Raw genomic sequence first — 27,375 nt, forward strand, 5'->3', positions numbered from 1 at the left:
AGTGATTAAGCAGTGTGTCATGGTTTGGTTGATTGTGAATTTACACAGGTGTTCATACTGGATACAACTCGAATACTTGTCAAGTGAAAACACGTGTGGAGCCTAGTACCTAAACGTTACGCTGCAATGTGGGTATTAATTTTATATAATCATGCATACGTATCCGTAGCTTTATCACCAATTTTTTTTTACATCATCTATCCACTGCTGGGATGAAGGGCTTCCCAAACTATGTTGGTTATGAGAGGTTGTTTGACCATACTCTATGGGGTTTTTTTCGGAAAAGTCACGTAGGTAAAAAAATAATTAAAATGAAAACGAATAAATTAAATCACGACGTTTCGGAGGCAACACAAGCTTCCGAAACGTCATGATTAAATTTATTTGCTTTCATTTTAATTAATTTTTTACTTACGTGACTTTACCGAAGAGAAAAAAAACAAAGAGTATGGATCCTTGCAGTCACAAAAACTTCAAATCTAGAATGTTTGACCATACTTCACCACAAATCGCCACTGCGGGATGTTGCAAGGGTCGCCCCAGCCGTGAGGTCGGGATCCGAACTCATGTCGCCGCGGTCGAAGCGCAGTGCACTACCCACTGCGCCCACATCTGATGCCCAAATTAAAACGTGCACGTGAATAATTAAACGTCCCAGCCACTTAAACCGATCAATAATCCCTTTGTAGTCTATGAACCAGAGCATATTTTGCTTACCACTAAAATTAGCAAATCTTTAATAGTATCGATGTATTTATTAAATGCGCATGGCTGGTGGGATATCTAATTCTAGATTTGAAGCTTTCATGACTGCAATGATTCATAATCTTAGGTTTTCTTCGGTAAAGTCACATAGGTAAAAAAATTAAAATTAAAATTAATAAAAGTAAAATAAAAATAAAAATCACGACGTTTCGGAGGCAACACAAGCTTCCGTCTTCAGGTGGAACCGTCAAAGCAAGATTATGGTGGGATATCCTTCCCCATACTTCCCGTGTTTGGCTTGCAGTTAATATTTGACCCGCGGTGCCATGCCAGCACTCATCCTGACGGTAAAACAATTCAACAGTCACAGTACAAATCTCTCCAGGGCAGCTCGCGACTTTGGCAACGCGTGCGGTGTGAGGGAGGGCAGGAGGGCCGACGGTAACCATACCCAGGGGGTTGGAGTGGCGTCCAGCGAACCAAGGGAACGACCTAAGGCCATATGCTGGGAAACTTGTCAAAATCGACCTATCGATCTCTGTGCGAGTCGATTAGCACGCAGCCGACCGTGGTAATCGCACCTCCGATGAGCATGGTTGACTACGCACGGAGCGAAATGAATTCAACATACAAACGTGTCTGTGAGAGGCTACGGATCTGTGAATCTCTGGACTTCTCCGAGTCATTAGTTGTCTGTGTGAGTCTATGGAAATATGTGTCGATGGGTCTCTGTGTGAGTCTGTGGGTCTCTGTGTGGATGTGTCTCTGTGCGAGTCTATGGATTTCACTGTGAGTCTATGGGTTTCTGCGGGAGTCTATGGGTCTCTCGGGGAGTCTATGGGTCTCTGTGTGAGTCTGTGGGTCTCTGTGTGGATGTGTCTCTGTGCGAGTCTATGGATTTCACTGTGAGTCTATGGGTTTCTGCGGGAGTCTATGGGTCTCTGTGTGAGTCTCTGGGTCTCTGTGTGAATCTGTGGGTCTCTGTGTGGATGTGTCTCTGTGCGAGTCTATGGATTTCACTGTGAATCTATGGGTTTCTGCGGGAGTCTATGGGTCTCTCGGGGAGTCTATGGGTCTCTGTGTGAGTGTGGGTCTCTGTGGGAGTCTATGGGTCTCTGTGGGAGTCTATGGGTCTCTGCGGGAGTCTATGGGTCTGTGTGAGTCTGTGGGTCTCTGTGTGGATGTGCCTCTGTGCGAGTCTATGGACTTCACTGTGAGTCTATGGGTCTCTGTGTGAGTCTGTGGGTCTCTGTGTAAGTCTGTAGGTCTGTGTGACTGTCACAATCTAATCTAATGTCAGATTGTGGGAGACTGTCAGATCTTGGTAGTCGCTGCGGTGTCCTGTGCAGCAGCAGCAGCAGCTGTGTCATCTGCCGGAGGGAAGTGAGGAAGTGCAGTCTTAGCCAAGATGACTTCTGGACTCTTTTTTAACGTGAAGAGATAAGAACATCCTGTCGCACACACAACATTGACGTTGGAATTTCGAAAATGTGTCACTTGGCAATGCAAAAGGTGTGTTTTAGATTTATGCACGCAAAAAAAACGCCGTGGTTTTTGTTATTCATAATTTGTTTCAGTGATAATGATATTATTATAATACACACCGCCATATCCTGCCATTATAATCACGCTTTATTTCCATATTCAATAAAATTTTCAGTAAAGCGTTAAGCTCCTCGTGCTGTTTTGGGAAACGCAGATTCAAATAAGAATGGCTTCACCGTATCTGTAAGAGGCTAGAACTGGCTATTTTCGAGGTGACCATCAGATGGCAGTACAGCCATAGATTGCGAAGTTTTGAGGACTTGGTAGCTCTTCGCGTGTGTAATCTTTCTCCGGGTTCTCCGGATTACATTTCAGTTTCATGTATTAGGTATAGCCCTGTGAGCCATTTGGCTCTTGAATCGGGTGCAACCGCAACAAACAAAAAACAAAAACATGAACAAGAAAACATCTTAATGTGACTATGTGACTATGTGTAAACAGAAAATCCAAGAAAAAACAGCAAAATATTGCCGAAAAAGCACCGTACACCAACGCTGTGTGCAAAAATCCCAGTGGGATGCAAGTCAAACAACAACAACCACAAGACAACTTAGATTAAGGCCATCAGTCTAACTCCGTACTACAACAAACACACATGGCCGAACCAAAAAACTTTTCGAAAATCACCAAAATAAAGCCATCCGCGTGCGTGTGAAGCCAAACTCGATGCAATTGACCAAACATGCCAATGTACCAAGGACCATCCTGCAAACCGAGTTTCGGGACTCAGCCGCGCTTTGGAAGTTGGGGATGTTCTGGTCATTGGTTAAATAATTACGCCGCGGATACTCGGGAGACCGTTTGGTTGTAATAGCCCTGCAGTGGTGATATTTGACCGCTGTGTATCGCATCAACCGAACCGCTGACCGCTGTGACTCGGCACTGAGAAAACTATGATTTTTGTCCAAAATTGTGTGGATGACTCTTTGCCAGATCTACACCCGCTGTGGGTGACTCTTTACTATGGGTGACTGCAGTGGTGGATCTTTGCTTTGGGTGACTCTTTGCTGTGGGTGGATCTTTGCTTTGGGTGACTGTGCTGTTGGTGACTGCCGTGGGTGACTGCTGTGGGTGATTGTGCTGTGGATGGATCTTTGTTTTGGGTGACTCTTTGCTGTGGGTGACTGATGTGGATCACTCGTCGCTGTGGGTGCCTCGTCGCTGTGGGTTACTATTTGGACACATCTAAAAATGTTGGGGGTGACTGGACAAAGACACACACCCAGGTGCCATGTGTTGACCGACATGACCGACAGATGCACCGACTGCGCACCCCAACTGTGTCAATTCGCTGCGTTGTAATCGCCCGGCGCTCCACTCGTTGTTGTGAGCGTTGCTCCTTCGACCTCTGGTTGTTGCTGGAGGACGACTGCCTCGAAACCGCCCAGGAACAGCGTCCTTTACGAGCCTCCTCCTCCTCCACAGAGGCCGATCTTGACACCGCTGAATTCTAGTGGGGGCGGGGTAGGGTTAATGATTCGTGGAGGGAATTTTCGTCTCCCAGACGATGGCTATAAGTTCCGGGCTCTTTCCACGTGGTGTATAAAGCAGAACAATGCAAAGTGCGTGACGGCGCGGGGGGTGGAGTTGGATGGGGGTGGGGTGCTCTTTACGACATTTTATGGTAACGGAAACTCCCAATGCCTGGCCCCCGAAACGTCGACTCAGCGTGACTCAACTCCCAATCCTGGAAGCAACGATCGTAAACTGCAAGCCTGGAATGTAAGGCGAGGGATTATTATCATCGTACAACTTTCATCGCACCGGGTAAACGCTGTGTGTGTGTGCGAAATCTCGCGTTGTTGGGGAGCGGTTGTGTTGTGGTTAGCGCGCTGCGGGCAGAACGCGGCGACCCGGGTTCTGTATCCCGCTCACGGCCACCCACCGGTGACGATTATCTGAACCGGTCCTGGGCCTCCCCTGGTTCTACTCAGCCTCAAATTAGTACCTGGTGCGGTGTGTAAACATCGCCACTGGGGAGACAAAGGCGGTCGGACGTGGTGCGGTGCTGGCCACCCACCCCCTCGTGTGCCGTGCCGGCCTTCATAGGTGCTCGCTAACAGCACTTGCCCCAACAGTTTGCTACAGGCTATACGGGGGTGTCTTTGTGCCGTGCGTGACACCGTCGCAGTTAACTTTCAAACCTTGAACGCTGTTGAGGTTTTCAATGGGAATTGCTTTGCGGCGGAGCGCAGCGCATTCCTGCGGACGGTTTTATTGGCAAGTGTGGCAATGTGCAATCCTTCCTGTGGCAATCCACCGCTGGATGAAAGCCACCAAAGCCACCACCATCAGACCCGCAGCTGCACGCGATGCTGTAGCTCCCATCTCCGCGGACTTTGTCCCACGCCTTTAGCTGCCGTTCCGGTGCCCGCCTCGACCGCCCATCCCCTTTTATTATCGTGTTGTGATGATGCAATCACGCAACCTGGCACAAAGTCCCAACCCGTACGGTTTAACACCGTATCCTTCTTGCACAATGTCTATTTTGTTCGTGATGGGACTTTGTAGCATGAACGTTGGGATTTCTAAGGGTACGGGGTGACCAATAATGTTGGAATTTGTCTGTAATAAGGTAGGGCACTGATAAGGGGTTGACAGGTATGTAAAAGTGTAGCATATAGTGTAATGTATAGTTTAGTGTATAGCAGTGTCGTGTAGAGTGTATAGTAGTGTATAGTAGCATGCATGTCAAACCCATACGGTGTACTCGCATTATTGTACAGGGAAATTGAGTTTTCAGGTCCATACGGCGTAAAGGCTGTTTCAATACGGGCGAAACATTGTTGTTGTCTATTTGTGTTTCTCCCTTGTGATGGGACTTTGTAGGATGAACATTGAGATTTTTAAGGGAACGAAAAATACGGATTAATTGTAACAAATCAGCTTCATAATCCGAGTCATACCTGGCATTATTTTTTTTATTTATATTGTAGAAGCTACGTAGATAGATCAAATAATAACAAAAATAACAATAATAACTAACACTTTTTTTTATAATTTGATCTGTCTACCTGGCTTTTCCGAAAGACCTAAAGAATATGAATCCCTGCAGTCACGAAAGCTTTAAGTCAATGTTTATATTGTAGAACTTTAGAATATAGTGTAGTGCATCAAGACATTGAACATCTTAACGCCTGCACTCTTGCCAGAAAGCGTGACGTCCTTTTTGTATACATATATTATTCAATCTACGTTGTGTCGTCGTCGTCAAATTGTACACACATATCTCGTCTTCATATTCTTAGGTTTTTTCGGTAAAGTCACGTAGGTAAAAAATAAAAATTAACAAAAGTAAAATAAAATAAAAAAATCACGACGTTTCGGAGGCAACACAAGCTTCCGTCTTCAGGTGGAACCGTCACAGCCCGACAGCTGTATCAAATAAATGAGAGATTACAAGAGATACCACTCCGTATATATAATGGTTGAGGGGGGAGGGAAGGGCCAGGAATGGCCCACTTTTTATTATTATGGTAAGGTGCGGCTTGAGACTATGAATAGACTGCATAACAAAAGACTGAGCCTTTATTATTCATGGTTGACAAAATATCTCTGCGGAGCTCCGTAAGGAATCGTCACCGACCCATCGAGCGCCACGTGCCCACAAGTTGCGGATGAGACGCACGTGTGAATGCCGTCTGAGCGGCAAGCCTTGCAGCGGGCATTGTTCACCCCGTTTATGTAAATTCTATACGCACTATTCTTTGGGTTCAATCGTGATTTGAAGATTCTAGATTTGAAGCTTTCGCGACTGCAAGGATTCATATTCTTAGGGTTTTTTTCGGTAAAGTCACGTAGGTAAAAAAAATAATAAAAGTAAAATAAAAAATAAAATAAAAATCACGACGTTTCAGAGGCAACACAAGCTTCCGTCTTCAGGTGGAACCATCACAGCACGATAGCTGTATCAAGTGTTGATACAGCTATACGTGATTTGAAGCTTTCGTGACTGCAGGAATCCATACTCGTTGGTTCTTTCGGTAAAGTCACGTAGGTAAAAATCAAATAAATCACGACGTTTCGGGCGCGACCTGACGATGGACGCTTGTGTTGCGCCCGAAACGTCGTGATTTATTTTATTTTATACCTACGTGACTTCACCGAAAGACCCAAAGAATACTCTTTGCTTCTAGATAGGTTCAAAGAAAATAGTCCTCGATTTGTCTACGTAGCCCGAGTCTCTTCCCGTTGCAGGCACCCGGCATCTCATCCCATTGCTGCATCATCACCAACGCTCATTGCTCCACGTCGCCGTCCCGAAATTAGCCTCTCACAAATTGAGCGTGATTTTCATGATTGCTGAGCTTAGTGCGTTACGCGTGTGTGTCGATCAAACATATCCGTGCGCCGAGCAGGGAATTATCGGCTAGCCGCAACACAAATGACGACTCGTCGGTGCTTAAAATAACTTCACATTACCCGAGCCTTGAGTCTCAATGGGTTTATCGCATCTCTTTGTTGAATCAAGGATAACCGAGGTGTGTATATACACCGACTGGTGTACTGGCTACCGTGCTGCGCTTGCAAACGCAAAGAGGTCGCCCTTTCACTCGATCTCCCGGCACGGCAGCTTTAATAACGGTGTGAGATTTAAATTTCGATTTAACGCTTTCGTGACTGCAGGGATTCATCTTCTTGGTTCTGTCGGTAAAGTCACGTAGAAGGAACATAATAAAAGAATAAAAATAAAACATAATAAAATGATATTTTTATTATTTTATTATTTTCCTTCCACGTGACTTTACCGAAAGAACCAAGAAGATGGTGTGAGATTTATTCCACCCCCTGCCACCACCACCTCCTCCTCCTCCACAGTCCCACCGCTTCTGTTCACCCAGCTGTGTCAATGTGCAACAAGCACGCAGCACGCGTGGTGGTGGTGGGGTAACACGAACCTCGTCCGGTGTTTAAGGCCAAGCCTCCACCAGCACTCGAATCTTCGCTTCGGTCAGGAGGAGCCCCCCCCCTCCCCATTTCTCGGCTGACAGTCGCGCAAGCCCAGCAATTGCAGGGTTGCGCCTACACCCCCCCCCCCTTTCGGGCACGCGTGAGGATTGGGGAGAGTTGAAGGGGAGGAGTTGAAGGGAGTTGAACATCGCCTCCCTCTTCCTACGCCTCCGTCGCCGCCTCCTCCTCCTCCGTCCGTCTCCCTTTCGTGTGTGTCGTTATTTGTTGGCGTACACCTCGTGTTGTGCAGGCGAGGCGAGGCCAACAATCCCAGGTGTATAAATACCTCGACTCGCTCCCACGCGCGGGGTCTTGGGCGAGGGGACAGACCTGCAGGGCTTGCAGTAGCAGCGGCGTCTACTCAAGGTTTCTATCTCTCTCGGCGATCCTCGCAACGCACCTGGAACAGCTTCCTCGGCCGGGTCTCACACATCGACAAGTCATGACAGGTGAGCCCACGGCTACTCCGCAGGCTCCTTCGCTCACTCACACACCCACCTGCTCACACACCTACTGAGAGATTTACACTCACTCACCTGCTCACACACCTGCCTATAGACTTACACTCACTCACCTGCTCACACACCTGCCTACAGACTTACTCACTCACCTGCTCACACACCTGCCTACAGACTTACTCACTCACCTGCTCACACACCTGCCTACAGACTTACTCACTCACCTGCTCACACACCTGCCTACAGACTTACTCACCTGCTCACACACCTGCCTACAGACTTACACTCACTCACCTGCTCGCTCGCCTACCTATAGACCTACACTCACTCACCTGTTCACACACCTGCCTACAGACTTACACTCACTCACCTGTTCACACACCTACCTACAGACTTACACTCACTCACCTGTTCACACACCTACCTACAGACTTACACTCACTCACCTGCTCACACACCTGCCTACAGACACTTTACATTCACCTATTTACTCACCTGATCACACACCTCCCTACAGACTTACAGTCACACTCACTCACCTGCTCGCTCACCTGTTCGCACACCTACCGATAGACTTACGCTCACTCACCTGCTCACACACCTACCTACAGACACTTACATACACCTATTCACTCACCTGCTCACACACCTACCTACAGACACTTACACGCACTCGCATACTCATACACTCACCGACCCGCAAACCTATCGACACACCCAGCTACCAACCAATACAGACTCGCACACCCACTCACCTGCTCACCTACTCACACACCTACTCAGACACCTACTCACACACCTGCTCACCTACTCACACACCTACTCACACACCTACTCACTCACCTGCTCACCTACTCACACACCTACTCACACACCTACTCACACACCTACTCACACGCCCCTGCCTGCCGACGGGTTCCTTTCACTTTGCGGCTGTCTCCTCTGGCACCGATGGATAATTACAGACGAGCCACACAGCGCCGCTGCTGCTGCTGCCACCAAACTCAACTGCATCGTCCTCACTTAGGGCTCTGTGGGGTCTCTGTGAGTTTGTGGGGGTCCCTTTGACTCTACGGGGTTCTGTGTGAATCTGTGGGGTCTCTGAGTCTGTGGGGTCTCTGTGAGTCTATAGGATTATGTGTGAGTCTGTGGGGTTCTGTGTGAGTCTGTGGGGTTCTGTGTGAATCTGTGGGGGTCTCTTTGACTCTACGGGGTTCTGTGTGAATCGCACGCTGACCAGCGTGGTGAAGCGGCTGGGCGGTTAGTGGCGCAGTGGTGACACGCGCCTCGCAAGCCAGAAGCGCCTGGGTTCGATTGCCCACTCTGGCTTCTGTCTGTGTAGAGTTTGTATGTTCTCTGGCCCCTGTTCTGCATGGGTTTACTGCGGGTTCTCCGATTTCCTCCCAAAGCTCAACGCCCGCACGAGCTACTTAACCGGTATCGACCAAACTACATCACAATGCTGAAAACATATGTAACTGCAAATCAAATTAAACACGTAGGCTTTCGCGACCAATATTATTCATAATATAAGTTTTTGGGTCAGATCGCGTTAACTGCAAATCGTTCGATTGGATTTACAAATGTCAATATTGCACCCAAGTGCAGACCTTTGGCAGGTCCGCCCTGAAAAAGAGTCTTGAGACTCAGTGAGGCATTCCTGGGCAAACAAGTTGAACCATTAGAATAATTATATTATCAGAACAACTTTATGTATCATGGGAACAAAATCGCTATGCGGTGGTGGGGTGTGACATTGGGACACATAACGATCCTCTAGCTCGGGGGCACGGGCTTCCTCGATGCTTCTAGTACGAGCCACGCTTGTGCCAGCGAGTCTCGCACACAAAGACAAAGGCGCGCACACACACACACCGCTGACACCGCTGCAATCCCTATCCGTGCTGTGCCGCTGGCGGTTGGCACACGTGAGTGGTTCTCACGCTCGCTCGGCACCACCGTTGATGCTGCTGCTGCTGCTGCTGCCACGACTACGGCGACGATGATGCAGAGGTCCTAACATTAATGCCGCAAATAATTTTGCGCGTTCCGTGTTCGCCGCCAGTTTCACAGGTGCGGGGGGCTAATCGCGAATGATGGCGCTGCGTTTCACAGACAGGTTTGGTGCGCCAGTAGCGAGTGTAGTGTGGGATACACCGTTAATTGTAGTGCGTTAACGGAGCGGTGTTACTCTGCGTGATCCCAATTGAGTAATTTACGGATGATTTTTCGAACTTGGAAGCCAAACCGCACGTAGTTGTACGGTTAATACTCGCACCGCAGGAATAACCAGGGCGACCTGCCGGATCTGAGCCGAGTTACCACCGACACCGCACCACCGGCGCAAGCTTCCGGGCATAGAGTAAAGACCCCTTGGTGTTTACTTCGAAAGCGTACACCTCTGTGCGTTCCCACAACCAGGCACGGGCTCGGATATTGCTCGCCCGCCACCGATGTTAGCCGCGGCCGGGGATTCGAACTCGGGTTCACAAAAACGACGGCGGATCGCAGTGCATTGACGGTGGCGTTGCTGCTGAGAGGAGGGAAAGGTCAACGCTCCCGAGTGACCCAGGAAGAGCCACGTGAGCTGCTGTACGACGCAGTGGGCACGTGACGCGTCACAGCGGATGCTGCCCCTCGGTCGGTAGAGGAGGCCTGGAGGCTGTGGCTGGCAGTTGGTGACCTGTAGAAAGTCAGTTGCTACTACGACTGCCGTACAGCTATTTATAACCCAGGCTGTCTGTACACGGTGTGTGTGTGTGGACGTGATTGCCACTACATAGCTACGAGCCATTGCCCATTATTCCACAGGTACGTGAGCTTGCCCGATCAGAGTCTGGTACAGTGGTGGCAGTGGTAACAGCCGTGCTTCACGGCATGAAGGGCCCGGGTTCGAATCCCGATTCGGGCATCTCTGTGTGTGCAGTTTGTAAGTTCTCCCCCTGCTTTGCATGGGTTTCCTCCGGGTTCCTCCCAGAGCTAAAAACAGTCAATGTTACCGGTATTGGCCCAAATATCGCAATTCTGTATATGCTGAAAACTTGGCGGGAATCTCCCGAAAACGAGTCTTGAGCATCAATTAAGTTTTCCTGAGTAAACAAGCATCGTAATAACATAAACAACAACAACAACAACCCTCTCTCTGTACCCAGCTCATGTTTAAGCATGGCAATACCGAGCAGGCTGTTCCACACAATCGCCACGCTCCTTTTGCCAATCCACCGCTGGATGTACGTACGTTAAACTTCATTCGCACCACGCTTAGCCGGCCGTGCCCATGCCATACTTCACCACGCTGGTGAGTGCGGGTCGGTGAAGAGGGGGTACACAGGACCGGTTCGGGTACCGCTCGCCACCGATGTTTGCCGCTGGCCAGGCATCGCAGCTCGGCTGAAAGGAAGCCCCGAGCGCCGTACCGATGCAAGCGCGGGCTCATTGTCCTCTTAACGTCTTCTCCACAGAGAGGAGGAGGAGGAGAAGCCCCACGAGTCGCCACCTCGCGCCGTGGCTCCTGCTGGCGCTGTGCGCGGTGCTGTGCGGCGCCACCACCGCCGCCGAAGGTAGGCCCCCGAGCGACGGCGCCCTCGCGTTTACCGCACGGCGCAAGTCCAGCGTCCGTTTGTTTCGCGCTCCGCCGACACGATTTTGGGTCGTACCGCACGGTGTTCCGCGCGTCGTTTGACTTCAGTAACTTGAGGAAGCCACCCCCCCCTGGTACCTGCAGTGAAACGTCGGACATAATTTCAAAAAACGCACGGTACAACCCCGGTAATAACATCGCGCAGAAAGCTGTATGAGCAGCGCAACTGTGAAAAAGCCCTGCGCAGTTGTCGATAGTGAAGAAGCTCCCGGCACGTGGAGCGAAACGTCGGACACCGTGCGGAACATCACACGAGCGCTAAATCGTGCGCGAGAGAGCAGCGTCGTGCCCGCTGCGGGGTTTCACCCCGATGACCCTTGGCGAGTGCAGACAATGGGCGGCTGTTCACGCGGACGTCGGCAAAACATCCCCTCTCGCTGGCCCTCCTGGGGTCTGGCGGCTCGCCCGGCCGTCGCGCGCTCGACGCTCGGCACGGGCCTGGCGGGTCGTCGCCCACACTTTGCGTGCATGTGTGTGCGCGTGCGTGCGCGTTTGTGCCCGTGCGTGCGTGTACTAGGACGAAGAGACCTTTCCTATCTATGGCGACGGCGGTGCGTTCCGTTTTGCGCGTTCCTCTAGCCACCATCGATCTTTTCCACAAACAGCTGGTTTATACAGACTCGATGCCTTGCGGTGATAATGGGTTTGTGTCTATTTGGTGTGTGAACATCTTAACACCCCCTGTGCTCTTGGCGGAAATGATGATTGCAATAATAAGTGGAAACCGTACAGATTTGCTTTGGCCAAAAGCAGAATTGCGATTGAGTAAAAAAAAAAGGTTTGAAGCTTTCGTGACTGCAAGGATTCATACTCTTAGTTCTTTCGGTAAAGTCACGTAGGTAAAAAATGAAATTAAAATTAATAAAAAAAAAATTTTATTTCATTTTTTACCTACGTGACTTTACCAAAAGAACTAGGAGTATTAAAAAAAGCTCCGATGTTCTTCTGGAAGCGTGGCGCCAGTCAACCGACAGCGGGAGCAACGGCGCGTGGCCGTGGTGGGCGACGGCTGGAAACGCTCGCGCTCAATTTCACGCAACGGTCTGGCGGCAAGGGGACGCCACGCAGGGCTGGAGGGGCGCGGCGCGCAAGGAAACGACGTGACGTCGCGTGGTGTCCCTTGGACAAAACCGAACGGAGCGGGATCTTCAAAACGCCACTTTGGGTTACGGCGGCAGTTTAAAAACAACAAAAAAGCCCCACGCCGCGATGCTGCTTCATCCCAGTGGGGACAGGTGGTGCTGGCAAGTTAACCTTCTTTTACGAGAGCCCAAATTACGGTGGGAAACGTATTAGTTTTTATAGGCCACGCCGGTTAATAATGAGAAACTGGTTGCTTGTTTTGAATGCACCACACCCCATTCGTGGTGCTAATTAAACTTTCTCTCGGGCACCGATTGTGGCCAAAAATAGGCAGCCTTGCTTTACCCTGTATAGCCTAGGGTTGCCACTCCTAGTGTACCCAGGATCATCCTTAAGGCAGCAATACATTACAAATCACGGCTTTGGTTTGTTGCGTAATAACAATAATAGCATTGTCAATAGCAACCTTTTGTATTACATCGACAAATGTTCCCCCCTGTAACCTTATACTTTTTGGGGCAAGTGCTGTTAGCGAGCACCTAATGAAGGGTTGTATGGCACACGGAGGGGTAGGTGGTCAGCACCACACCCCAGCCGCCTTTCTCTCCTGAGTGGGTATGTTTACACACTGCACCAGGCACTCATTGAAGGCTCGGTCAACCTAGGGGAGGCCCAGGACCGGTTCAGATAATTGTCACCGGTGTTGGCCGTCACACACACACACACCTTGTGACCTTCGCTGAGCTATAGGCAACAGAATAAATAAACATACCAATTCGCCTCCTTTCCACCTTTGTTTTTCCTGCTTAAATAAACGTATTTTACAGATACCATCGGCCACACAACGCCTTTCGGAAGTGCGTTTTCAGCAGCACGGCTCGAACACAAGCAGAACTGGGATGCTTAGAGTCTCATTAGCATGGTGAGGCTCGCTTCAAACAATGCCAATGAACTATCGGACGTCACTAGGCCGTTTCGTGTCAGGGGCAAGAGGATCGCCAAACTGAACGCGCCCGCTGACAGACAATACGTTGCCACCAACCATCGGTGCATTCCTATCGTGGAACCGGATCCCTGGACCGCCATGGGGTGTGGACGCCTTGCCGTGGCACGCGCCAATGATTGCGGAGAATGTTTGGTTGACTGCGTGCTTTGCCTACTGCGTGGCAGGTCGCCGTGCACTTTCAGGGTCGTGCCGCGACCACGTCCGACGTTTCGCCCCGCGTGCCGGCGAGATTCGAATTCGGTTCGTGAAGATGCTCCCGTAATACGCTGCTGTTATTTGGCCACCAAAATATATATATTTTTTAATGTGCATTTAATCCGTTGACCATAGAAAACATGAGCAGCCTTAGACGTGTACCGTCCGGCCTAAATGAAAGTGAAGTTTGATTTGTCCATCGGTTCCTGAGGAACCCAATCCACCCATCCTGGGCATAAACACACGGCGGGGATGTCACTTTTAAGTTTTTTACAACGCTGTGCACAGAGCAAAGACACAGTGGTGAGCGCTCTGTGCTATGAACCCCAGAAACCTGGGTTCAATTCCTGTCCATGGCTGCCAATGAGACCCAAAAGGCTTAAACCGGCCCAGAGGTTGCTTGTTTAAACATATACTTATGGATAACGTTGGTCTGAAAAGCCAACTGCCCTTTGGTCTCAAGCATATTTGCATTTTTATGTGGAGACACAGAACAGAGTTGTGCTTATATTTGCTTTCAACCGAACACTTACAGTTCAAATCCCGGTTGGGGTTAGACACAGCCCATCAGGCCCCCAGGGGCCAATGAAATGCATTCCACTCTGTGAGAATGCCAACTGTGGTTGTCCAACATGTAGACCAAATTCCACACATGGGGCACGTGGAATTTCCACCACCTCCTCCTTCTCACTCGTCTATCGCTACTATCGCGGTTGTCGTTCGCGTGAAACTCACTCATTCATTGCTGAAGTGTACGTATGCATGTTGAACTTTTTTCGCGCCGTACGTAGCCAACCACGCTAATCGGAGGTGCGGTGTATGGTGGTGCCTGCGTGTGTGCGTATGTGCACACGTGTTCCAGAATGGTGTGTGTGGGGAGCGGTGGCGCAGAGGTTAGCGCACTGCATTACAAACCCGGAGACCCGAGTTCAACTCCTGCACACGGCCAACACAAGTGACGAGTATCTGAACTGTTACTCGGCCTCTCCTAGGTCGACTCGGCATTAAACGAGTACCGGTTTCCAGCATGTAAACATCAGCACTGCTGAAACAGAGGCGGCCGGGCGTGGTGCTGGCCACCTACCCCCGATTGCCCCGTTCCAGCATTCATAGGTGCCCAAACACTCTGTTAGTGCCGTGCCGGCCTTCATAGGTGCTACTCGCGAACAACACTTGCCCCAACAGTCCGTCGAGGCTACACGGATCTCTGCATTTTGTTCCAGTTGGAGAGACGGCGAATCCCTGCTGTTCCTTCCCGTGCCGGAACAAGGGCGTCTGCACGGAGTACGAGCACGGACGCTACGATTGCGACTGCACCTACACGGGATACCACGGAAAAAACTGCACCATACGTGAGCAAGCCGCGCCCGTCACACGCGCACACGCCGCTCATCGCCCCGTCACCACCGCGCCCCGCTTTGTCCGGGGCGTGCCACGCCACCCCCATTGAATTTCGATTTATAGCTTTCGTGACTGCAGGGATTCGTCTTCTTGGTTCTTTTCGGTAAAGTCACGTAACCGGCAGGGGGCCCGGTCAGAATTTGTCGTCCGTTCGGCACCTCGGTAGCCTTGCATTAAGCACGGTTGACATTAAGTCGTCATGGAAGGGGGGGGGGGTCCCAATTTAAAATGAGTGACGTCAAAGTTCTGTGGGCTCAAACCGGGACGCCGCACGGCTCAGCTGGCAGCTGCCCCCTCCATTAGCTCCGCCCACTTTTACATAAGCACAACCACTGGGCCACTAGCTCCGCCCACTCGGCCACTAGCTCCACCCACTGGGTCACTGGCTCCGCCCACTCGGCCACTAGCTCCGCCCACTCGGCAACTAGCTCCGCCCACTCGGCCACTAGCTCCGCCCACTCGGTCACTAGCTCCGCCCACTCGGCCACTAGCTCCACCCACTTATCAGGTAGCCCAGCCCTCTGCCCACATTTAAACTAAAACTGTTTTTTATTGTACCAGGTAAGACCGACTGAGCTATAATAGCCCTTTTTCAGTAGAGACCTGGTTACAACAAATGATTGCTCGGCGAAATGGCGTATAAATACTCTCAACGCATGTTTCTAAATGTGGAGGGGAAAACCGGAGGACCCGGAGGAAAAACCCACGCAACTACGGGGAGAAAATACAACCTCCAAATATACAACAGGCATCAGAGTCAGGATCGAACCCACGACCTCCTCCATACCGAGCGAGACAGTTAAAATCTCGCCACTGCCACAAACACGAAGCCAGCACATATTAAACCGGTAAGAAAATTAAACATGTTTATGAACGTTACAGGGCATCTGGTGAGACTTCCTAAAACCAACTGACACTGTCACAGCCAAACCAGACGCTGGGTCAAATGTCTCAATCACATCCCCACCATTTGTGTTCCCCTGCTCGTACAGCGGAGCTGCGCACGGCCATCGTAAGGCTGCTGAAGCCGAGCCCAGACACGGTGCACTGGATCCTAACCAACTTCCCCGCCGTCTGGGACGTCGTCAACAGCATCTCCTTCCTGCGTGACGCCATCATGCGCTACGTCCTTGTGTGTGCGTCTTGCCTCACTTCCTACAACTTCCCACACGGCGGTGGTGGTGGTGGTGATGGTGGCGATGATGGAGGTTGTGGTGGCGATGATGGTGGTTGTGGTGGCGATGATGGTGGCGTTAGTGGTGGTCGTGATGTGAGCGAGCAAGTTGCAGGGTTGCGCATTTCCCTTACGCATCACCTGAATGCGTCTACAAGCTCGAATGCTTCCTCCCATCGTTAGCGTTCACGCGGCTTTACACGTCTGTCCGCGTGTGTGTCTCTGTCAGCGCGCTCGGACCTGATCGACAGCCCACCGACCTACAACTCGGTGTACGGATACAAGTCGTGGGAGGCGTACTCCAACCTGTCGTACTTCACACGGATCCTGCCGCCCGTGCCGCGGGACTGCCCCACGCCCATGGGCATCGCAGGTAGCCGACCGAGCATTGCCTTGTGGCGGATTGGTCTCGCTGTAATATTCTAACCCGTGTTCGTGACCCTCACAAACATTTTAGATGTATTTTATGAGGTAAACTGAGGTAAATAGTGGCATTTTATGATATAAACTGAGGTAAATAGTGGTATTTTATGATATAAACTGAGGTAAATAGTAGTATTTTATGATATAAACTGAGGTAAATAGTAGTATTTTATGATGTAAACTGAGGTAAATAGTAGTATTTTATGATATAAACTGAGGTAAATAGTAGTATTTTATTATATAAACTGAGGTAAATAGTAGTTTTTTATTATATAAACTGAGGTAAATAGTGGTATTTTATTATATAAGCTGAGGTAAATAGTGGCATTTTATGATATAAACTGAGGTAAATAGTAGTATTTTACGAGGTAAATCGTGAGGTGGAAACGGAGAGTAGGCTTTTCACGTTATCTAATTAGTTGATTAGTGGACCTGATAATCGATACTTCTTTGATCGAATACTCAAAATAATGCAATAGTTAACATATGCGAGGAATTCAATTGGGCAGGCGGCAACTCCAATGTCAGGGCGCCCGGTGGAAGTTGCACCGCCTGCACACTCGGGCGATGGCTACCGCTGTCGGCGTTTGCGGTTGAGCCCGCAGAACGATGGCAGAGACCGTGGCTGCACGCGGAAATGTCACGCGCGTGAATTACAGAACGCTGACGGACATTGTTCAATCACCGCCATTGTGTGTGTGGTTTTTGTTGTTATTGCTGCTGTCGCCGTGTGTGTGGGGAGCGGTAGCTCAGCGGTCAGTGCGCAGCGCTACGAACCCGGCGACCTGAGTTCGATTCCCGCTCACGGCCAACACCAGTGACGATTATCCTAACCGGTCATGCGCCTACCCTAGGTCAACTCGGCCTCAAATGAGTACCTGGTGCAGTATGTAAATATTGCCACCAGGGATACAAAGGCTGCTGGGCATGGTGCCGGCTACCCACCCCCTCGTGTGCCGTGCCGGCCTTCATAAGTGCTTGCTACAGTCTGTTAAGGATACACGGGGGGATCTTTGTTGTCTTGGTGTGCGGCAGGCAAGCCCCAGCTGCCCGGCGCCAAGCTCGTGGCCGAGCGGCTGCTGCTTCGCCGGCAGTTCAAGGCCAACCCGCACGGCTCCAACCTCATGTTCGCCTTCTTCGCACAGCACTTCACTCACCAGTTCTTCAACACGGACCCCGTGCGGGGCCCCGCCTTCACGCGCGCGCTGGGCCATGGGGTAAGCGGCACGGAACGCGCACGCACGCACACACGTACGCACGCACACACAAAGAAAAAGACAAAGAACCCTCATATCGCCTTCATATACTGTTGTGGCAAGTGCTGTTAGCCAGCATCTATTAATGGCGGGAACGGCACACGAGGGGGTGGGTGGCCAGCACCACGCCCGGCCGCCTTTATCTCCCCGGTGGCGATGTATTTAACGCACCGCACCAGGTACTCATTTGACCTAGTGGAGGCCCAGGACCGGTTCAGATAATCGTCACCGGTGTTGGCCGTGAGCGGGAATCGAACTCTGGTCGCCAGGTTCGTAGCGCAGCGCGCTAACCGCTACACTACCAGCCACACACATACACACGCACACGCACGCATGCATACATCTAGAGGGTGTGGGGGCGTGGGTAGAAGGCATTCCTAAAATGCCAAGTTTTTTTAATTATCTACATAGATGCATGGATATTGCTGCTGTTCTCCGCACAATTCGTTTGAGCGAGAGGCGCGTGTGACGTGACGATTTCCAGGTCGACCTGAACCACATCTACGGAGGAACGCTGGAGAGACAACACCAGCTGCGGCTCTTCAAAGAAGGGAAATTAAAATTCCAGGTTGGCACCGCCCTCTCCCCCCCCTTGGCTGTTCCTCACCACGCTCGCTGCTCACCCTCACAAAAAGAGAAATATAAGGATTGGTTTTAACCATTCCAGCAATAAAACATTCGTGTTAAAATGTTACAACAACAAACAGAAATCTTTTGCAAGGAATCATACCTGCATTAACCACATAAACTATCAGAGCATGTTTTTTTGCGTGTGCATGTTCGCCACAAATATATGTGGTTAATGCAGACATGATTCCTTGCAAAAGGCTTCTGTTTGGTGTTGTAACAACCAGAAAGGGTAAAAAATTTTGATACTGGCAAAGGAGGTCCCAGAGTAAGATAATTGTTGTGACCTGGGGTGTGGTGGTGGTTGAACACAGGCTCGTGGTAGTGGTTGCACACCGGGTGGTGGTGGTGATTCGGACGACGCAGTGGTAGATGAGATGACGCAGTGGTGGATGAGATGACGCAGTCCGTGCCTGGTACCGAGCCCTCAACACGGGCATCGCAATCAACGAGCGGAGCTCACGGGGGGCACGGTAGCCGTCGTAGTGGCGCGTGAATAGAGCGTCGACCGATGACGCTCCGATGACGCCGTCCCCAGCTGATCGACGGAGAGGCGTACCCTCCGCTGGTGCGCGACGCGCCGGTGCACATGGTGTACCCGGAGCACGTGCCGGCGTCGCTGCGCTTCGCCGTGGGCCACGAGGTGTACGGCCTGCTGCCGGGCCTCCTCGTCTACGCCACGGTGTGGCTGCGCGAGCACAACCGCGTGTGTGATGTCCTGCGCGCTCAGCACCCGCGCTGGGACGACGAGCGGCTCTTCCAGACGGCGCGCCTCATCCTCACCGGTGAGGGGCCGGCGGTGGTGGTTGGTGGTCGTGGTGCTGATGGTGGTAGTGGTCGTAGTGGTGGTGGTGGTGGTGGCGGTGATGGTGGTCGTGGTGGTGGCGGTGGTGGTCGTGGTGGTGGTGGCGGTGGTGATGGTGGTCATAGTGGTGGCGGTGCTGACGATGACGACGACGATGACGGTTGCAGGACTCTCCTGAAAAAACAATCGTGTGACTCTCTGAAGCCTTCCCGGGTAAACGAGCACAACAATAACCGTAACAACAACCACGACAACAACAACAACAACAAAGTACCGATACCCGCCGCGTGTGTGGCAAACGCCCCTCCCCGCGTGAGCGCAGGCGAGACGATAAAGATCGTGATCGAGGAATACGTGCAGCACCTCAGCGGCTACAACTTCCACCTCAAGTTCGACCCCACGTTGCTGTTTGGCGTCAACTTCCAGTACAGCAACCGCATGTCGCTCGAGTTCAACCACCTCTACCACTGGCACCCGCTCATGCCGGACTCGCTGCACATCGACGGGCGCAACTACAGCTACAACGAGTTCCTCTTCAACCCCGGGCTGCTCGCCGAGAAGAAGCTCATGCCGCTTGTGCGGAATTTCATGCGCCAGCGAGCCGGCACGGTGAGGAAGGGGGAATAGATCAAATAGATGTATGTGTAGTGCTGAACTTTACGCGGACAACTTCTTCCTTTTCTGTCGTCACTTTATTTGATCAAACTCGGCACATTTCGCCGGCCTTGCTCGCTCTGATCCTCCCTCTCTCTCTCCGTCTCTCCCTCCGTCTCTCCCGACTCCCCTCTCTGCTTCTCCGTCCCACTCCAGCCGTCGCTCTCTCTCGGCTTCTCCGTCTCACTCCAACTGTCTCTCTCGTTCCCGTTCCACCGCTACCCTATTCTACCTCTCGTATCGTCCTCGTCTCCATCTCTACTGCTACCCTATACTTCTTCTACTCCACTGCTACCCTATACTTCTTCTTCTTCTCCACTGCTACTCTATACTTTTTCTCCTACTCTACTGCTACTCTATACTTCTTCTACTCCACTGCTTCTCTATACTTCTTCTCGTATCTTCATCTTCTGCTCCGACCATCTCCGTCCAGCTCCCAGCACAACTCCCCGTCTCCCTCTGACGCTCCCGTATTTATCCCTGTCCCTATTAATTTCCAATTAATAACTGGCATCCCCCCAACGCCCCGGGCCCCCGGCCCCGCCACCACCTGTCCCCATTCCCAGACTTAAAGGCGCCACCTTGCCTCTGACAACAACAACCGGCCAATCACTGCCCTGCATCCATAATTGCCTAACGGGCCGTCTCCGTCTCACCCGTTGTCCCCCAGCAACAGCCGCATGTCCCGATACGACCCCACTGTTCCTAACCCGCACGTGTTTACAATTACCCCACTTGGCGCGCGTTAAACCACTACATATGTATAGGCGTGTGTGTGTGCGATGAGACCTCCCTTGCCAATATCCAAATATAAGAATAGGTTTTATTGCCAGAATGGGTAAAATCTATCCTTATATTTGGATAATTGGCAGGGGAGGTCCCATGATGTAGCTGCTCACCCCGAGCTCTCAATGTCCTGACGGTGGCGTTGTCTTTGTGCTGTTCGCCTTTTGGCGTCCTCTGGTCCAACGCTGTTTGAGATGAGGCTCTAAAGAAAGCCGTCTCTGGTGTGGACCAATCAGTTTCAAAGACAATGCACCATCATATACTACCAGAGCATGTTTTTTTGTTTGCATGTTCACCACAAGTATATGTGGTTAATGTAGACATGATTCCTTGCAAAAGGTTTCAGTTTGGTGTTTTAACATCTTAACACCTGTTTTATTGCCAGAAAGGGTAAAACCTAGCCTTATATGCGTGTGTGTGGGGAGCGGTGGTGTAGTGGTTAGCGCGCTGCGCTACGAACCCGGCAGCCCGTGTTCGATTCCCGCTAACGGCCAACAACAGTAGCGATTATCGGAATCGATCCTGGGCCTCCCCTAGGTCGACTCAGCCCTAAAATTAGTACCTGGTGCAGTGGGTAAACATCGCCACAGGGGAGACAAAGGCGGCCGGGCGTGGTGCTGGCCACCCACCCCCTCGTGCGCCGTACCGGCTTTCATAAGTGCTCGCTAACAGCACTTGCCCCAACAGTCTGTTAAGGCTATGCGGGGGATCTTTGGCTTTGTTACATGTAAACAACCTGGAGTGCATGTGACACTGCACAGCTCTATCCAATGTGTGTTTGACATCAGGAAAGGTATTGGGGTGTTTGTGGGGGCGGGATGCGGGGGGGGCGTGGGCTGTTTGGTGAGGTCAGGGTGCGGTTTTCAGGCTTTAAGGCACGGCTGGGTCCATTCGCAGGAGGCCGGGGAGGAGAACCAGCCAAACAAACTTACACGCTTGCCCGTCACAGGATGATCGATGGCCCTGTTTGCTACGCTCACTTTTGCTTTGCCCGTGGCCACGGCCGCCCGGAATGCGCCTGGTCTCGTCGGAGCTCGGGAGCCGAGCAGGAGAGAGCCTGCGTAGGGCCTGAGATGGACGGGGCCGGCGCCGCGTGGCTAACGGGCGTTACAGCGCTGCGGCGCTACGATGCTGACTGGTGCGGTGAGGCGTGGTCAGGACAACCCCCGTGACCGACACGCCATGGGGAGGAAGCCTCAATCCAGCATTCGATTGGCAAACGGCAGGAGGGTCTTCTTCGTAACAATCTGTTGTATAACAGCCAGAGTCTCCCTGTCAAAACCAGTGTGGGGCACGCTCATTAATAAATAATTATATTTTCCAGTCTCTCCATATGCAAACGAACGTTCACTTTCCACAGAGTGGTACGTATTTTATCAGCCCCTGTTTGTAATTTGGTTTATTCCGGCTCTGGAACGCACAGCGTGGGGGGAGGCCGTCGTCCGGCAGTGGGTTGATTGACCGGGTTCTGTGCTGTGCGGACACGCGCACGCGTGTTTGTGTCCGCGTTGCCGTGGCCAGGTGTCGGGCGGTCGAAACGTCAACAAGAACCTCCTGCACGTGGCGATGAGCATCATCGAGCACGGGCGCACGCTGGGCCTGCAGTCGCTCAACCAGTACCGCCACCGCTTCAACATGCGGCCCTTCACCTCCTTCCTGGAGCTCGCAGGTGCTGCCCTCGCCCATCTCGCAACACTCACCTTGACTCCAACTTCAACCCTGACCCCAGACCTGACCTAACCCCATCCCTGACCCCCAACCCCGACCCCGACTCCCAACCTGACCCCAACCCCCAACCTCCAACCCCGACTCTGACCCAGACACCGACCCCGAGGCCAACTCTAACCCCCGACCCCAACCCTGACCCCCAACTCCGACCCTGACCCCGACCCTGACTCTGAGGCCAACCCTGACCTCAATCCTGACCCCAAGCCCCTACGACTCACCTTCCCATACTGACCACGACACTCCCCTCGACACTCGCACCTCTGCTGAGCTGCCGGCCTACCGGAGGCGGTGATAATTGCCGCGTTGTGGAACAATGCGGGGGTGGTGCCTCCTCTTCCTGCCACCACCAAACGGAGCCACGAGCCGCACTGTCATCCCGCTCCCAACGGAGACGACGCGCCCGGCGTGCCGGCTCCACTCCATCCCTCGCTCTCTCTCCCTCGCTCTCTCTCGCTCTCTCACGCTCTCTCACACTCTCTCTCCCTCTCTCACGCTCTCTCACACTCTCTCACACTCTCTCACACTCTCTCACACTCTCTCACGCTCTCTCACACTCTCTCTCAGGGGCAGGGGGGTGAATGGAACTCCACGGCACACAATTTGGCTATGTGGATATTCGATTTGGCTATTTGGATATTCGACGCAATTACCTCGCTCGTTCATCTATCCAGTAGTCCGTAGAGGGATGGCAGTGAAACTTGCATTTGTGTCGTGCAAACCTCCACAGCATCAACGAAACGTCTCGGTTTTTATTTTAGCCTAATGGCAGCTCATCATCATCACAATTTGGCGGTGGCACCGGCAGTCATGGCGCGTTCGCCATTTGTCACGGAGGGTTCGAATCCGGTAGGCCGCGCTGGTTATCACTGCGGGTGCAATAACCGTGAATAACATTGCGCGACGTTTGCTTCACGGCGGACGTTAGAGATCCCGTGACGTCCATTAGCAAGGGTAGAGCCACCGTGTGCCACCAGCGTCGTGGTCCAAATTAGCCCAAGTCGAAAATGACGCCCCGAAAATGACTCGATCAGGACTATACTCACAGCGACCATCATGTATGTACCTACGTTGAACTTCTTTCGCACCGTACGCAGCCAACCGTGCTAACCATGGCCCCTACTGGCAGCAGACCGATGCCCCCAGGTCACTGTTGAAAACGAGGCTCCTCTATCCGGCTCGTTCCAACAAAATCACCCTGTCTTCTTGGTTCTTTCGGTAAAGTCACGTAGAAGGGAAATAATAAAAATAAAACATAATAAAATAATTCTCACGACGTTTCGGCTACAACGCAAGCAGCCGTCCTTTCTTCACCTGAGGACTGCTGCTTGCGTTGTAGCCGAAACGTCGTGAGAATAATTGTATTATGTTTTATTTGTATTATTTATTATTTCCCTTCTACGTGACTTTTACCGAAAGAACCAAGAAGATGAATCCCTGCAGTCACGAAAGCTTTAAATCGAAAAATCACCCTGATGAACCTTGACCCCGTCCTTCTCTCCCCCGCCCACCGTCCCCCGTCCGGTGGTACGCCGGCAGGCGACGAGGAGATGGCAGCCGAGATGGAGGAACTGTACGGCGACGTGGACGCCGTGGAGTTCTACGTGGGCCTCCTGGCCGAGAAGTCGCGCCAGGGCTCCATGTTCGGCGAGAGCATGGTGGAGATTGGGGCGCCGTTCTCGCTCAAGGGTCTCATGAGCAACCCCGTGTGCTCGCCGCTCTACTGGAAGCCGAGCACCTTCGGCGGCGACGTGGGCTTCGACATCGTGAACACGGCGTCGCTGCGCAAGCTCGTGTGCCAGAACGTCGTGGGGCCGTGCCCCCGCATCTCCTTCGCCGTGCCCGAGGCCGAAGCGGGGCACCTGTGCGGCGAGGGGGTTCACTGTGAGCTGTGATGAGCGAGTGTGTGTCGTGTCGTGTGTGTGTCGTGCGTCATGTGTGTGTCATGTGTGTAATGTGTCAGGCGGGTCGAGGTTAGAGCATGGAGCTACAAACCCGGTGGCGCAAGTTCAAATTATATCATAACTGATCCCGGTCCTCCCCTAGGTTGACTCAGCCTTAAATGAGTACCTGGTGCTCAAAGGCGGCCAAAGATGGTGCTGGCCCCACCACCCCTTTGTGTGTTCTACTGAGGTCTCATCGACTCGCATAGACACTCACTCACAGACCTAGATAGAGAGCCACAGACTTGCACAGACCCATACACCCGCATAGAGACCCACACGCTCGCGGTGGAGACCCACACTCAGAAATGGCCTCGTGATAGCCCAATACTGGTGCAGCAAAATCATCATCACCCATTGGCTTTGTGTTCCAATTCACAAAGCTGCGCATACCACACACTACGCGTACCACACGCATCGTCATCCAGCTTCGAGGATATTAACTGCACCCTCCCGGCTTGTCCCTTCCAACCAGCACTGGCCCAGTGTCATTACAGCACTGTTATGAATTCTGAAGGAGGGGGGGGGGGGTTCTCGAGACCTTTGTTTGTTGAACTTGGACGGTGTACGCCGACCGTGGGAATCTGCTGGAGAAAACTGGAATGCCCTTGCCATGCCACATCGTGTTGCTCGATTCGCCGAACGTCCCTCCAGCGTTCAGGTTTCGTAGCCCGAGGGCCTTAAATTATTTATCCGACGGCGGTTACGCAATGCGCAGGGAGCTGGCCAACGGCCGACTGCGCGTCGTGTCGCGCGCGCGAGCTGTGAATGCGACGACGCGACGAGAGCGCGGTAATAACTTATTGGCGCCGCGTGTTCGTAGACGATTATTTAAGCGTTTCTGTCATCGTACATCGCCAAGAGCTGCGGGTGCAGCTCGCTGTAGTGGCGACTCACCCCTGTTATTAATCGGTGACCTGCCCCAAGCAGTCCACCGCTCTGCGGATTCGGTGAACATCCGGCAAGACTCGAGGTCACGAACCACGCCGGGCGGATTCTCTCTTCCCTCGAACTGCCGCGCGGAAGGCAGCTCGTTTGCGGCGGTGATTGGTCGCCGCCCGCGAGATGCACTGGGTGACGGACGCACGCGCGTGAGCGAGCGTCCTGACGGACGGACAAACGGACGGAAGGACAGACAACTGGCCAAAGAGGTGGGGAGTGATGGACAGATGGATGGACGGAGAGACGGTGGGCCAGATAGGACAGACATAGACACAGATGGACAAAGAGATGCTGCCTCTTTCATAGGGTGATATAATAATAATGATGATGAGGGCATTATGCATGGACGAGCTGGATTTTAAATCGAAACACGTGGGGGGAGGGGGGGAGGGGGGAAAAAATTCAGAACACTGGAATGGATTTAAATTACATGCGAATTACATACGACGCTTTTGTATTTATTTGATATGTGTAAATAAAGTTGGGATGTTGACACCTGCCTGCGAACGTCGCCGTCGTCTCCTTGAGTAGAACGCGCAAGCCGCTCGCCGCGTGCAAACGTGTGCGCGTGCAAACGTGTGCGCGTGCGAACGTACGAACGTGTGCGCGTGCAAACGTACGAACGTGTGCACGTGCGAACGTACGAACGTGTGCGCGTGCAAACGTGTGCACGTGCAAACGTGTGCAAACGTACGAACGTGTGCACGTGCAAACGTACGAACGTGTGCGCGTGCAAACGTGTGCGCGTGCAAACGTGTGCAAACGTACGAACGTGTGCACGTGCGAACGTGTGCGCGTGCAAACGTACGAACGTGTGCGCGTGCAAACGTGTGCAAACGTACGAACGTGTGCGCGTGCAAACGTACGAACGTGTGCGCGTGCAAACGTGTGCACGTGCGTCGCTGGGGAGTGGTTGTGTAGTAAAAATAAACGGGAGTACCCGGTGGCAGGAAACGCTCACGCAAGCAAATGTCACGTGTGCACGAGCCAATGTGTATCTATCGTGGGCAGTCATTTAAACTGAACCATTTTTTTTAACCAGCTGAAGGCCCACCGAGCTTATTGGAGCTCTTTTTGCAGCAGAAGCGACCTGGCCACAAATGATAGCTCAACGAAGTGGCTTATCAATGTGGAAATGTGTAGCGGCCAAACACTCTAAATGAGTGTTGGTGATTCTAAATGTGGAGGGGGGGGAACTGTTACCGGAGGGCCCGGAGAAAATCCACGCGACCACGGGGAGAAGACGCAGAGTCCAAATATGCAGCAGGCATCAGGGTCGGGATCGAACCCACGACCTCCTGTGTACCAGGCGAGGTAGTTAACATCCCCTTGCCACCGTACTCGTCAGCACTCACGGTCTCTGACACCAGCGACGATTTTCTGAACCGGTCCCGGGCCTCCCACTAAGTCGGCTCAGCCTCAAACATCGCCACCGGGGAGACAAAGGCGGTGGGGCGTGGGCGCTGGTCACCCACCCCTCGTGTGCCGTGCGCGGCATTCATCGAGGTGCTACTCGCGAACAGGACTTGCCCTAACAGTCTGTTAAGGTTCGAGGTGGGGGATGTTTTTGTCGTCGTGTGCATAGACACGCGATCCGCATCTCGCGTCCTTGAGAACACAGCGGCATTCTGCGGTGAGGCGACGCACGCGGCTCCACTTTTTGGCAGATTGGCAGTGCGCAAATAGAAGTGCCCTCGGCACTGCCATTCGTGCAGCGTGACGAGTATTCATCATTGCGATCAGATGGGCATCTGCTTCGCGCACCAAAAATAAAACGAGATGGAAAGAGAATCCACGCGTACCTTTTTTTACGTAACGTACTACGTCATTCGAACAGTTGAACACGTAGGAGGCTTTCGCGAACTAATATCCATAATGCAGGTTTTTTTGGGTTAGATCGCGTAAATATATAAATGTGTCGTTAAACCCGCCACTATCCGACACGGGTTGTCACGTAAACAGAACGTGCCAATTCGTCACTAGTACAGCACACCGGTGTGTTGGAGAGCAAAGCCACAACATTTACAATCCGTGCTGTACTCGTGACGAATTGGCAT

The 27,375-nt window shown here is 52.1% G+C and overlaps 1 protein-coding gene across 2 annotated transcripts; it reads left to right on the forward strand.

The window, feature by feature from the left end:
- Nucleotides 1-3,884: 3,884 nt before the first annotated feature.
- On the forward strand, nt 3,885-25,704 carry LOC133354639 (prostaglandin G/H synthase 2-like). 2 transcript variants are annotated; one of them, XM_061571662.1, is made up of 12 exons: nt 3,885-4,017; nt 7,451-7,649; nt 11,120-11,218; nt 14,806-14,934; nt 15,976-16,119; nt 16,387-16,530; nt 17,616-17,797; nt 18,321-18,404; nt 19,002-19,248; nt 19,591-19,877; nt 22,230-22,377; nt 23,973-25,704. In XM_061571662.1, exons 2-12 carry the CDS (start codon nt 7,643-7,645, stop codon nt 24,326-24,328), a joined length of 1,827 nt encoding a protein of 608 aa, XP_061427646.1. In that variant the 5' UTR covers nt 3,885-4,017; nt 7,451-7,642; the 3' UTR covers nt 24,329-25,704. The 2 variants fall into 2 exon arrangements, with proteins under 2 accessions (XP_061427646.1, XP_061427647.1); XM_061571663.1 differs by having other exon boundaries at nt 3,913-3,972.
- The last annotated feature ends 1,671 nt before the right edge of the window (nt 25,705-27,375 follow it).

The sequence above is a fragment of the Lethenteron reissneri genome, chromosome 48 (genome assembly GCF_015708825.2).
Source record: "Lethenteron reissneri isolate LAM-NWPU_2019-01 chromosome 48, ASM1570882v1, whole genome shotgun sequence".
Classification (NCBI taxonomy): Eukaryota; Metazoa; Chordata; class Hyperoartia; order Petromyzontiformes; family Petromyzontidae; genus Lethenteron; species Lethenteron reissneri.